This window comes from Rhamphochromis longiceps, linkage group LG15 (assembly GCF_057381845.1).
Source record: "Rhamphochromis longiceps isolate RC_006_pf linkage group LG15, R_longiceps_female_GT1.1, whole genome shotgun sequence".
NCBI classification, from domain to species: Eukaryota; Metazoa; Chordata; class Actinopteri; order Cichliformes; family Cichlidae; genus Rhamphochromis; species Rhamphochromis longiceps.
The window spans coordinates 39,281,283-39,292,789 of record NC_140571.1 but is presented as its reverse complement, the minus strand read 5'-3'; the positions used below and the strand labels follow the sequence as shown (position 1 = coordinate 39,292,789).

Sequence of the window (11,507 nt, the reverse complement as noted above, 5' to 3'; positions counted from 1 at the left end):
TCATTGGTTAACTTTGTCCAATCAGAGGCGCATGTGGGAGGGATTTCCGTTTGCTGCGGGGCTTGGAGGGAAGTCTGAAAACAATGTACCGTAGCTTCATCGAAAAGTAAAAAAACAAAATGTAGATAAACTGTGAGTTATTGCTTTAGAATCTGAAACGCTCGCCCAATCGTCCAAGCTGCATTGAAAAAAAAAATCATGTTAACGTTTTGCCGGCTTAAACTTTAGGAAAACGTAGTTTAATGTACGCAAACAATAGCTCGATTTCTGCAGCTTGCAAGTCGCCGTTAGCTCTGCTTGCTAACGTGAGCCAGAGCCACGTAGTTTATTACACGCTGCTCGGAAGATGTTCAGAGTTTAGATAAATTAAAAAACAAGTATCGCTGGCCATGGATCGACACACGAGGAGACTGACGAGTCAGCTGTGTAAAGCGGTGAATGAAGGAGATCCCAGGTGAGGTCCATCCCTTTTTCTTCTTTCCCCTGACATGTCCTGTGTTGTAAACATGCTACAGCCACCCACGTCAGACTAACATTAGGATTTACGTTTTTACATTTGTATACCTTATCCAGCTCTGATCTCTCAAAAAGAAAATCAATACTATCCACGATGTCGGTTTTCCAATAAAAAATTAAGTGTGCATGAACTCTATATATCTACATAGCTACATATTTCAGTCCTTACTAGTTTGTTACGGGTGTTTTCATTTTTCGATATGTTAGTTTGTATTTGTCAGTGTAACACGTCTTGCTTTCGTGACAGATCTGTGCAGCAACTTCTTTTACAAGGCGCAAACCCCAATCTGGTGGGTACCAAAGGGGTAGCTGCTGTACACTTATCTGTTGGCAAAGAAACTGAGAAGAACATAAGATGCTTGAAAACCTTGCTGCAATATGGAGCTGACCCCAATATAAGGTATAGATCCAAAACAGTCACTTAACATCATATACATTTAGTCACTATAGTGTATTTTAAGTCAAAGAAGCAAGACAGTTTTTCAGCCTTAGTTCTGGGGTTTTAACACAAGCATTGTATTAACTCACTACTACATAGTCCCCCATTTTATAAAAGGATTGTATTTAATATTTGCATGAAAATGCTTTGCACTTAATGACTGCCTGAAGTGTAGAAGCCTTGGACATGCTCTGCCAGGCCTCTAATGCAGCCACCTTCAGTTGCTGGTTTGTTTATGTCTATGCCAGTGTCTTCAGTAGCTGAAAAACATGCTCTCTTGGGTTGCCCGTTGAAGGACATCTTATTTATTTTTCTATACAAATTCTTGGGTTGCTTTTGCAGTATGTTATGACTGTCATTCCTAAACAATTGCTGCAAAAGTTTTGTTAAACTCTTTGAATCAAAAAGTGAAGTCTGCACTCCAATCCCATCTGGATTGTTTCATTTAAAATCTACTGTTGTGGTTTACAGAGACAGAATTGCCAACATTGTGCTGTTTGTATTTGTTTACTTACCGTGGTATATCAGTAGTTTTGTTTGAAATATTGGCCAGATTTTTCATAAACTTTGCACCGACTTGTAATGATGAAATGTCGATTTTAGGTCATCAGAAGGCCTCACTCCTCTTCATGTTGCTGCACTGTGGGGATGTTATCAAAATCTCAAGCTGCTCTTGATGAACGGAGGGAATCCATATATCAAAGATAATGTATGAATTGCTTAATCGTGGCTTTTAGACTAGTTTTTGGGAACATTTAGGTTAATCTGTTGTTTATATTTGTGACAACTTCAAGAGAATACCTGAAGGGTACTGTAAAGTATACTATAAAATTCTAATCTTTTGCTTTGAATATAGTGAACATTTTACTTTGAGTTTTCTCTTACTTCCGCTTTATTAATCCAGGAAGGAAACACTCCACAGCAGCTTGCAGAGCAACAGGAAAATCGAAAATGTGCCCATCTCCTTCAGGAATACCAGGCTGGCCCAACAGACACTGAGGAGGATGACATACCTCAGTTCCAATACTGTAAGATGACCTTTTTCAAGTCTTTGACAGTTGTATAATCACACTGAGAGCGCTGTTGAGAAGCTCCGCTACCGATTGTGAAACCAAAGGAGTTAAAACATTGGCAGTAGCATTACCTGTTTTTACTATCAAATAATGAAAAAACACAAGAACTATAACCTGCAGAACTCCCCGCCAGGGTGTAAAGAGTGGATAAGAAAAGTTTCAGGTTTGTCTTTACAGAATTTTGCTGACAGACTAAACTATGTTCATTTTTTTCCTTCACAGCTCTGTATTCCGGCCAGACAGACATGTCCAGCTATCCTGAATCGGACTACAGCTTTAGTTCCCACACATCCATGATAAGTGACTTTGGAGAAGCCCCACTGAGCAGCACAAGGCGCTCATCATTTTTTAACCTGTCTAACATTAATGGACGACTAAGTTGCAGAAGTGTATCGCATCACAGACCATCTTATCCTTCCATACTTTCAAGCACTCGCATGTCTGCGGTGGAGCCTGCAGCTGCAGTATCGAATCTTAAAGAAGATGGCAATTGTACCGATGATACCACATCGAAAGGCGAGGAATGTACTGCTTCACCTGATGGCATAATCCCTCCTTCCAACTTCCCTGCAGTTTCCTTCATGCGAGCAAGTCGGAAGAGCGTGAGCTTCAGGGATGACGTGGATGAATATTACCCTGTTTTCAGCCCCGAATCTCCCCAGCAGAATCCTGCTGTTGATGGCTGCCAGCGCAGCTTACCTTTTGACATATCTGAGTATTCTGATTTCCTGGATTCAGAACGCATGGCTACTATTTTAGACAAGCAGGGCATTGACGCCACATCACCGGATCATGTCTACATTTTCTGCAGGGAAAGCAGTGAGAGCACAGAAGAGGACTTGGAGAAAACAGTCCTTGTTCACTGTGCTTTGGAAGAAAGTGATGATGAACAGGAAACAGAGCGTGTAAAAGACACTCAGGGGAACAGTGATGAAAACAAAGTACACTGCCATGCCGCCGGCAGCAGCAGTGGAACTAGTAGTAGCCATTATAGTAGCTGTGAGAGTGACCATTACACCAGTGCTCTGGATGCCTCTGTAAACCCTGAATGTCTTTCACTTAGTGCAGCAGATGATGTTTCTGCCAAGACTGCATTAGACAGAAAGACTCTGATTTCTACAAATTCTGATTGTGAACTTACAAAGATTCATATGGAAGCTAATACTGATTCCAAACCTCAAACGGTTGAGCGTTTATCAGGTATGCTTAATAAACTGACCTTGTCTGGAGTAAAAAATCCAAACAATGATATAGTTCAGGGTTGTGGTGGTAATGATGTAGACAGTCCAAGTAAGGAAGATGTTGTTGAGTCCGCAGCAGTAGAAGAAAAAAGTGATCATCCATTCACACCCAGTCCTTTTGTAACAGGCAGGACACGCTCAAGAATGAGCCGTTGCTCGCTGAGAACAAGCAGAACTGAGAGCCTCTCCACATCTTTGTTCGAAGATACCCTGCCTACACCAGTTCGAATACGCCGCCAGACTCCCAGATCTCCAACCAGTGAAGAGTTTTATAACTCACCACGCTTACCATCCAGTGCACACTGCTTTTCAGGCAGACCCACAGAAGGAGGGTGCTTGTCTGTGGACTGCCAAGAGACACAGTCCAGTACTCTCAGAGGCTCAAGTGTTAGTAACAGCCAGGCTGATACGCTTCTCCTCTCTACAAGTGTGACAGACTCTGCTGTTCAGTCACAGACTTTGTGTGACACGTTTCTACTCGAGAGCAATAATGACAATTCAGTCAGTGCTTATGAGAGAAACATTGCAGAGATTGCTTTTGCTATGCAGGAACAGAACTGTAATCTCACTGAAGACGGGGAATTTCTGACTGACGATCTGACAAGTTCAGATGAGACAACTACAAAGAGAAATGTAAACGATACCCCTCATGAGGAGCAGGCAGAAAGCCTAAACAATGAAGATGCCTGGATAACTAGGGACTGTAGCTCTCTGCCAGACTCTGTGTCGTCATCATCCACCTCCAGCTATGGTTCTCCAAGGAGATCCAAGGAGGACTCTGATTTTCCCTGCACCCCAGGTACTGGCTGCACACCGAGGTACAGCATGAGCAGGCTTTCAAGCTGCCGTAGGCCACAGCACCTGGCTAACCTGTCCTACACCCCTGGAGGGCGTCCACACATTCAGGATGTGGACGAACCAGTAGAGTACCTGTACACAGATACCGAACGCGGCCACAAACTGATTGAGACCCATGTCCCACCTACAGCAGACACCTCCCTCAGCTCCAGCGTGAGTACTACCAGCAGTGAGGAGACCATACTTTATGACTGGCGTACTTTGCATGCTGACATGGTGGACAGCAAAGAAAAAGAGAATCAGAAACCCCAGGTGGAGGTACAGAAGGCGGAAAATGAGAAGTGTGTGGACAATATTTTGCCAGAAATCAGAGGGATAACTGACAAGGAGCTCAGATCGAGGCTGGTGGAGCTGGGGGAAAGTCCAGGCCCCATCAGCAGTCGTACAAGGCCCACCTACATGCGAAGACTGTGCCGCCTGGTACAGGAGTCCAACTGCCAGTCACAATATCAACAGAAGAAGTTAGAGCAACCACAAGCAGGTAATGCTTTATTTCAAGTTTTTAAGTGACTTAAGGTAAGTTGAGCTCTGTTGTAACATTTCATTAAATATAATATCTACTCTTAAAATATATGAACACATACATTGACATTTAGTTTTTTATTTTTACAGATGCAGGTTACAGTCCAGAATTGTGTAGGGTTCTGGAGACCTTTAATCTTCCCAATTGCCAGGCTGATGAGCAGGCTTTGTGCCAGCAGTTTGACCAACCAGATCAGAACAGGAAGTGGAGAGAGGGCATCATCAAGTCCAGTTTCAACTACCTGCTGCTTGATCCAAGGTGCTTTTACCGTCATTTTTATTTATGTTTTGTTTTCTTCTGTGCATTCAGAGGAGATGAGTTGTTGCTGACTGTGTGAAAATGTTCACATTCACACTTCAGTAGATGCATCAGAGAGCACTTGTGTTCTGGATTCACCCCTATAAATCTCTAGTCATATTAGTTGTCTAAATTGAGCTAGTAATGGGCTTGTTTGTGTCTAATACAATACAATACAACTTTATTTGTATAGCACATTTAAAAACCAACGGTATACCAAAGTGCTTCACAATAAAACAGCAGGTTAAAACATGAATTAACAAAGTACTGAATATGCTAACAGGTCACTGGCACTAATTACACAAGAATAAAAGTGAATATTAAATAAAACTTGCTAAAAACACATAGGTTTTAAGTAGAAGAAGATATTAAGAAAGATAAAATTGGAATTAAGTATAAAATACAGGCGTTAACCAACCGGGAAAGAAAGATTAAATAAGTGAGTTTTTAATCGTGATTTAAATAATTGGATGGAGTCAGATGCGCGAATAGCAATGGGAAGGTTGTTCCACAGGTTAGGTGCAACCAGGGCAAACGCACGGTCACCTCTGCTCTTATGCCGAGATCGAGGCTGTACCAAGAGTAATTGGTCGGACGATCTGAGGGCTCTCCCAGGGGTGTATGGTCTAAGAAGTTCGGCGAGATAGCTAGGGGCTGCATTATTCATAATTTTGAAGGTAAGCGGCAATATTTTAAATTTGATGGGGAGCCAGTGCAAATCAGCAAGGACAGGGGTGATAGAGGCAAACCTTCCGGTACCAGTCAAAAGGCGTGCCGCAGCATTTTGGACAAGCTGTAATCTATGGAGAAGAGCAGCAAGTAAAGGGAATTACATTAATCTAATCTAGAGGTCACAAAGGCATGAATAAGCTTTTCAAGACCCTTATGTGGTAGACGCAGTTGGTAGAAGCTAGATTTGACTACAGAGGACACTTGTTTGTCATATTTGAAAGAGCTGTCCAGCAGCACACCTAGATTACTAACGGTGTCAGAGAGAAAAGTGGCAAGGGATCCAAAGGTATCAACTAGTTGGCCCTGGGGGAAATGACTGTCAAACACCACAATTTCGGTTTTCTTTTCATTTAAGATAAGAGAGTTGCCCAAAAGCCATTTGACTTCTCTCATGCACTCTAGGAAGCAGTGCAGTGACAGCAACATCGTCACTTAGCTGAAAGTAAATTTGTATATCATCAGCATAGCAATGAAATGACATGTTGCATTTTTCAACGGTTAAGCCTAGAGGTAGCATATAGAGTGAGAATAACATTGGGCCCTACACAGAGCCTTGAGGCACGCCACAGCAGAAGGATGCTGCAGAGGAAGAATAGGTACCCAGAGTGACAGAGGGGGACCTTGTTCGAAAGATAGGATTTAAACCAGTTAAAGGCGTCACCTCTAATGCCAACTGTATGTTCTAATCTCGTTAGCAGAATATTATGGTCCACCATATCAAAGGCTGAGGACAAGTCCAGTAAGACTAAGACCGCTGAACCACCTGAATCGGCAATTAGGAGAAGATCATTAAGGACTCAGCAGAGCTATTTCAGGGCTGTGACGTGGTTTAAAGCCAGACTGAAATTTATCACTGATGTTGATGAATGAAGTTGCGAGAGAACTATCTTCTCCAAGATTTTGGACAGGAACGGGAGTTTGGAAATCGGCCTGTAGTTCACAAGGTCATTATGATCGAGGCTCTTGTTTTGAGAACAGGCTGCACTATGGCATTTTTAAAGGCTGTCAGAACATGGCCAGAAAGCAATGAAGAATTCATTAGAGTTAAAATACTGGGCCCAATTGTATCAAAACTATCCTTGATAATGCGTGATGGGAGAATATCATGTACAGAATTTGTATTTTTCAGTTGTTCAGCTATTTGCTTAAGAGCAGTGAGTGACACTGGCGCAAACTGATGAAAGGTTGATAAACATCCTGGGGTGAAAGCAAGGCTCACAACTAAAGGGTGTGAAGACTTGAGAGATAAAATTTTATCTGTGAAGTAATTTAAAAATTGTTCGCAGAGACCTGGAGACGACACCGTCGGCATTTCATGACAGGGGTTAACCACTGAATTAAAGATCTTAAACAACATTTGAGGATTAGGGCTATTAGTCTCAATAATTTCAGAAAAGAAAGCTGCGTTAGCCATTTTAGCAGCATTTTGAAACTTCAGGCGGCTGGTACGTAAGATATCAAAGGATACCTCAAGCTTATCTTTTTTCCACCTCCTCTCGGCTCTGCACCACACACGTCGTAGGGCACGTGTTGAGTCGTTTAACCAATGTTGGGAATTGGTTTGAGGACATTTCATTTTAATAGGTGCTACAACGTCAAGGATAGAGGAGCATGTGGATAGCAAAGAATTAGCAAAGTCATCAACTGTATGAGGTATAGGACAATCAGTAATAGTGGGTGCAGAATTAACGAACACCACAGAAAAATTAGCCACAGTTTCAAAATTAATTATGGGCATAGGGCGTCTGAGGCTCTCAGGGTGCATAAATCAACATCAGAAATAACTGGGAAGTGATCAGAGATCCCAACATTGTCAGTGTTCTTAATACAAACGTCATATGAAAAAAAAAAAAACAGATCAAGGGTATGGCCTTTAGAGTGGGTTGGTTCATTTAGCCACTGAACAAGGTTAAGAGAGTCAGTTAGAGCAAGAAAGTCTTTGGCTAATGGATCATCCTTACAACAGATATCAATATTAAAATCACCAGTGATAAGAACACCGTCATATTTAAAAAGAACAGATCCTAATAGCTCAGCAAAATCCTGTATAAAAGCCTTGTTGTATTTCGGTGGTCGGTAGACCACAACACATAGAGTTATAGAAGAATCGGCCAACTCCAGTAATTGAACTTCAAGGCTAGGGTAGGTAGGGGAGGGGAGCTGCCGAATTTTATGTTTATTTTTAAAAACTGAGGCTAAGCCACCACCTCAGCCTGTAAGCCTAGGTGAGCTGAAGAAGGCACAGTCTGGGGGGAGAAGTTCCGAGAAGGAGAACGTCTCACCAGGGCTAATCCAAGTCTCCGTCAGGAACAAAACAGCCCCAAGGCGAGGAAAAAGTCATTTAAAACACCAGCGACCTTACATTTAGTAGAGCCATCCGTGTCATGGGCGCCATGTCCCTACTCGTAGTGCGTCGCAAACGGCTTAGGTTGCTGTGATGCACGCCACCTCTGGAAGACGTTATCCAGGTCTGAATAGGCAGGCATGGGACTGGGAGGGCTGGGTAAACTTGCTGTCCGACAAGCAGATCCACCGACGACTAAGCGATCTGGCAAGAAGGCAATCACGGGAGGACGAGAGAGGATGTAGAATATCCATGTGGATTAGCCATAGCCTGTGGTTTAAGGTAAGCCTTAAGACGGACGTGAATACCACTCCGTTTGCCCCGCTTCCTATAGCATTTCTTATACATGGTGGGTAGGGGTAGTCAGGATATGCTGGTGGAGGAGTCCGATTGTGACAGGGTGGTGTCTCCCAGAGTCCAGCATGGATCGGAACCATAGGAGTGAGAGAATCGAAGATTTAAGTGTTTGTCAGTCATAAGTAATTAGTGCATTGCCACCTGATGAGAATATTACCAAGAGAATGAGGAATACAATGCAAAAGTCAACAAAGAGGGGTTGAAAGGAGAGGTGAAGACGGCACACTGGCACCATCTTTGAAACCCCCAGTTTAAATGTCTAAGCCAAATATAGTTTTAAAATAGAATACCATAAACACCTCTCAACTCTAAAAATATTAATTGAATCGTTTATTTCCCTCTCTGACAGAGTGACAAAAAACCTTCCCTTTCGCAGTCACACCATGACCCCAAAGGAGTGTTTCCAGACTTTTATCCATGCTATATTTTATGTTGGCAAAGGAAAACGCTCCCGTCCCTACAGTCATCTGTACGAGGCTTTAGAATACTTTAAAGGTGACAAAACCTCAAAGGTAAGGATGCAAATATTGATCGGTATTAATATATCATATTGAAATAGTCTTTAATCGCGTAGTAAATATGTAGTTTGATTCTTTTTTTTGTTCTTCCTTGTCACAGAAACTGTGCTCCAAAGTCCAGCACATCCTTCAGGTGTGGAACACAGGGCAGGGTGTCATCTCTCTGCATTGTTTCCAAAATGTTATTCCTGTGGAAGCCTACACAAGAGAGGCCTGTATGGTGGAGGCGATTGGTGAGTGCATGAGGGCGAAACTTATCAAAAACTGAAATAACTAATAATAACATCACTACAATCCACAGCACGACTGCTGAGTACTTCCCCCTCTTTTTATGTATCAGAATCTGAAACCACCCTTGCAAACATCAGCCAAATAGGGGAAGGACCAATGATGTTAGCGGCTCATCACTGCCTCATTGGTGCCTTAAATTACTACTGTTGAAGTGTACACCTCCATGTTTAATACGTCCGTGTTGTTGAGCCCTAGCGACCTCTTGGAATATTGTAATTTTTAATATTGATAATTGTCTGAGTATCTTTTTTCTTTGGCAACCCTGCATATATTAAGTTACTCTGAAGTGATGGAACAGTGGTGCAGTGTTTAAGAAAAAGCAAAAAAGGTTTGGGGTTCAGATCCACCAGCCGCTTGGGTCTACCTGTGGAGATCCATGTGCGAGTGTGCCCTGGCTGGCACGCTTTTCTCAATGCCACAGGAAACTCTTGTTGTGCAGTGCAAGCAATGGAAAAGAATGGGTTTTAGAGCATGGTGCATGTTGCATTCTATGTGAACGGCTTATAAGCAGTTAAAAAATAAAAATGGGCGGATAGAGGACAAAAAAACCCTGAAACTGTATTATTTTAAGATATTAACACAAACATTGAGGAAAAATAGAGAAATTGTATCTAATAGCAGCATTAAGTTTGAGCGATATTAACTAATACCAACATTTTACTGTTTAAACCTGTGATAGGTGCTCGGTTTGGTTTTCATAAACTGCTAAACGCAATACTGTGTTTGACAACACTGATAGATTTGTCAGCGAAGCAACTTGACTTTCTCAACTGTTGCAGGGTTGAAGATGCTCACGAATCAGAAGCGAGGGGATTTCTATGGCATCGTGTCCAACTGGCAGACAAAGAAGAAACGGGAGCTCGGCATCCACCTGCTGTACCGTGCCATGCAGATCTTCCTGGCTGAGGGTGAAAGACAGCTTAGACCAGCTGACATCAGACAGTAGAGACACCCACTTGCAGTGGGGTGTGAACTGCTTAAACACCAGAAGGGAAAATACCACTACTTCAGAAGACGACGCAATCCTTCATTTTACAAAGATTGAGTAATGACTTTAAAATTAAGAGCTCTGGAACTTTTACCAGAATTTTATCATCTTTTGCTGATAAACTAACACTGAATCCTCATACCCAGGGATTTGCAGTTTGACAAATGTGACATTAAGTTCAGTTATAGCATCTTAAATGTATATCGTGGTCATATTTTAAAATATCCTTCTTCAAAGTGCTCTTAGCGTATTTAACGCTGCGCCATGAGCAGAGAATGATGGATTTGAACCCCAACTAGCAGACATTTTCTATTGTTTCATATTATGCTAGCTGAGATCTTTTACTTGTAGTTTTTTTTAAAGAGTACTTGAGGATTTCACTTTGAAAACACACATTTTGCATTTAATTTTTTCATGGAGATTGAAGAGCTATTTTCTGAGCATACTTTGTTTGGTCTGGCCAGATGTGGTTAACACGATGACACAATATTATCACAAAACTTTAAAAAACTCAAGATTTTAATAATAGAAATCAAGATCAAGCTATTTACTACAAACATTATTCCCATTTGGTTACTTTTGTTGACTCTTGTAGAATAAATTGGTTATGACTGCAAAATTTTCCAAAGAAGCAAGGAGAGCAGTAAACACAGGAACACCTAATCAGGTTACTATTTCTGTTTTTAAAAAAATGTTGTACTTATCAGGGCTTTTTAACTGTGGGTTAGCATGTTAGGTTTCCTAGAACCTCATTGTGTTCTAAAATAGGATCTTTTGTCATTTGTAAATATAGTATTTCAGTTAAATTGCATTAAAAAAAAGTTGATGTGGGTACATTTCTATCCAGGTGTTTACAAAATCAGCAGTAGAGGCAGGATGCTTTAGTGTTATGGGTCAGCTACAGACAAATGTTACACTTTATTGGCAAAACATTTGATCTATTATGATTATTTCTGCAACTTTCTGATGTTATGAAATAGATGTATCCATTATTAATAAAAAAAGATATACAACTTTAAAAGGAACCTTTTTTTTTTTTTTTTGTGCATCAGACACTACAGAGTGGTTGCACTTAATAGCAGTTGCAGGTTACCCATATGGAATATATATATATATATATATATATATATATATATATATATATATATATATATATATATATATATATATACACACACACACACAAATAAATGTTAATGTAATGCAGCAACAATTTGGATTTTATCTTGAAATAATGGAGATGTTACATTCCACGTCAAATGAATAACAAGCACATACTAATAAGAGAAAGTTTGCTTAAAATTGATTTAATTTTTAAATCATGTGTTTT

The 11,507-nt window shown here is 41.1% G+C and overlaps 1 protein-coding gene across 1 annotated transcript; it reads left to right on the top strand.

Annotated features, from left to right (window-relative positions):
• Positions 1-54: 54 nt before the first annotated feature.
• On the top strand, positions 55-11,326 carry LOC146653168 (uncharacterized). Its single transcript, XM_085382102.1, has 9 exons — positions 55-454; positions 764-916; positions 1,559-1,664; positions 1,860-1,983; positions 2,251-4,608; positions 4,740-4,908; positions 8,730-8,892; positions 8,999-9,131; positions 9,969-11,326. Exons 1-9 carry the CDS (start codon positions 390-392, stop codon positions 10,133-10,135), a joined length of 3,438 nt encoding a protein of 1,145 aa, XP_085238228.1. The 5' UTR covers positions 55-389; the 3' UTR covers positions 10,136-11,326.
• The last annotated feature ends 181 nt before the right edge of the window (positions 11,327-11,507 follow it).

Excerpts from the sequence above, each read along its gene's own strand:
- LOC146653168 (XM_085382102.1), top strand. The coding sequence starts at position 390 with ATGGATCGACACACGAGGAGACTGACGAGTCAGCTGTGTAAAGCGGTG. Across the intron at positions 455-763 it reads GTGAATGAAGGAGATCCCAG|ATCTGTGCAGCAACTTCTTT; the intron begins GTGAGGTCCATC and ends CTTTCGTGACAG. Across the intron at positions 8,893-8,998 it reads AAGGTGACAAAACCTCAAAG|AAACTGTGCTCCAAAGTCCA; the intron begins GTAAGGATGCAA and ends TCCTTGTCACAG.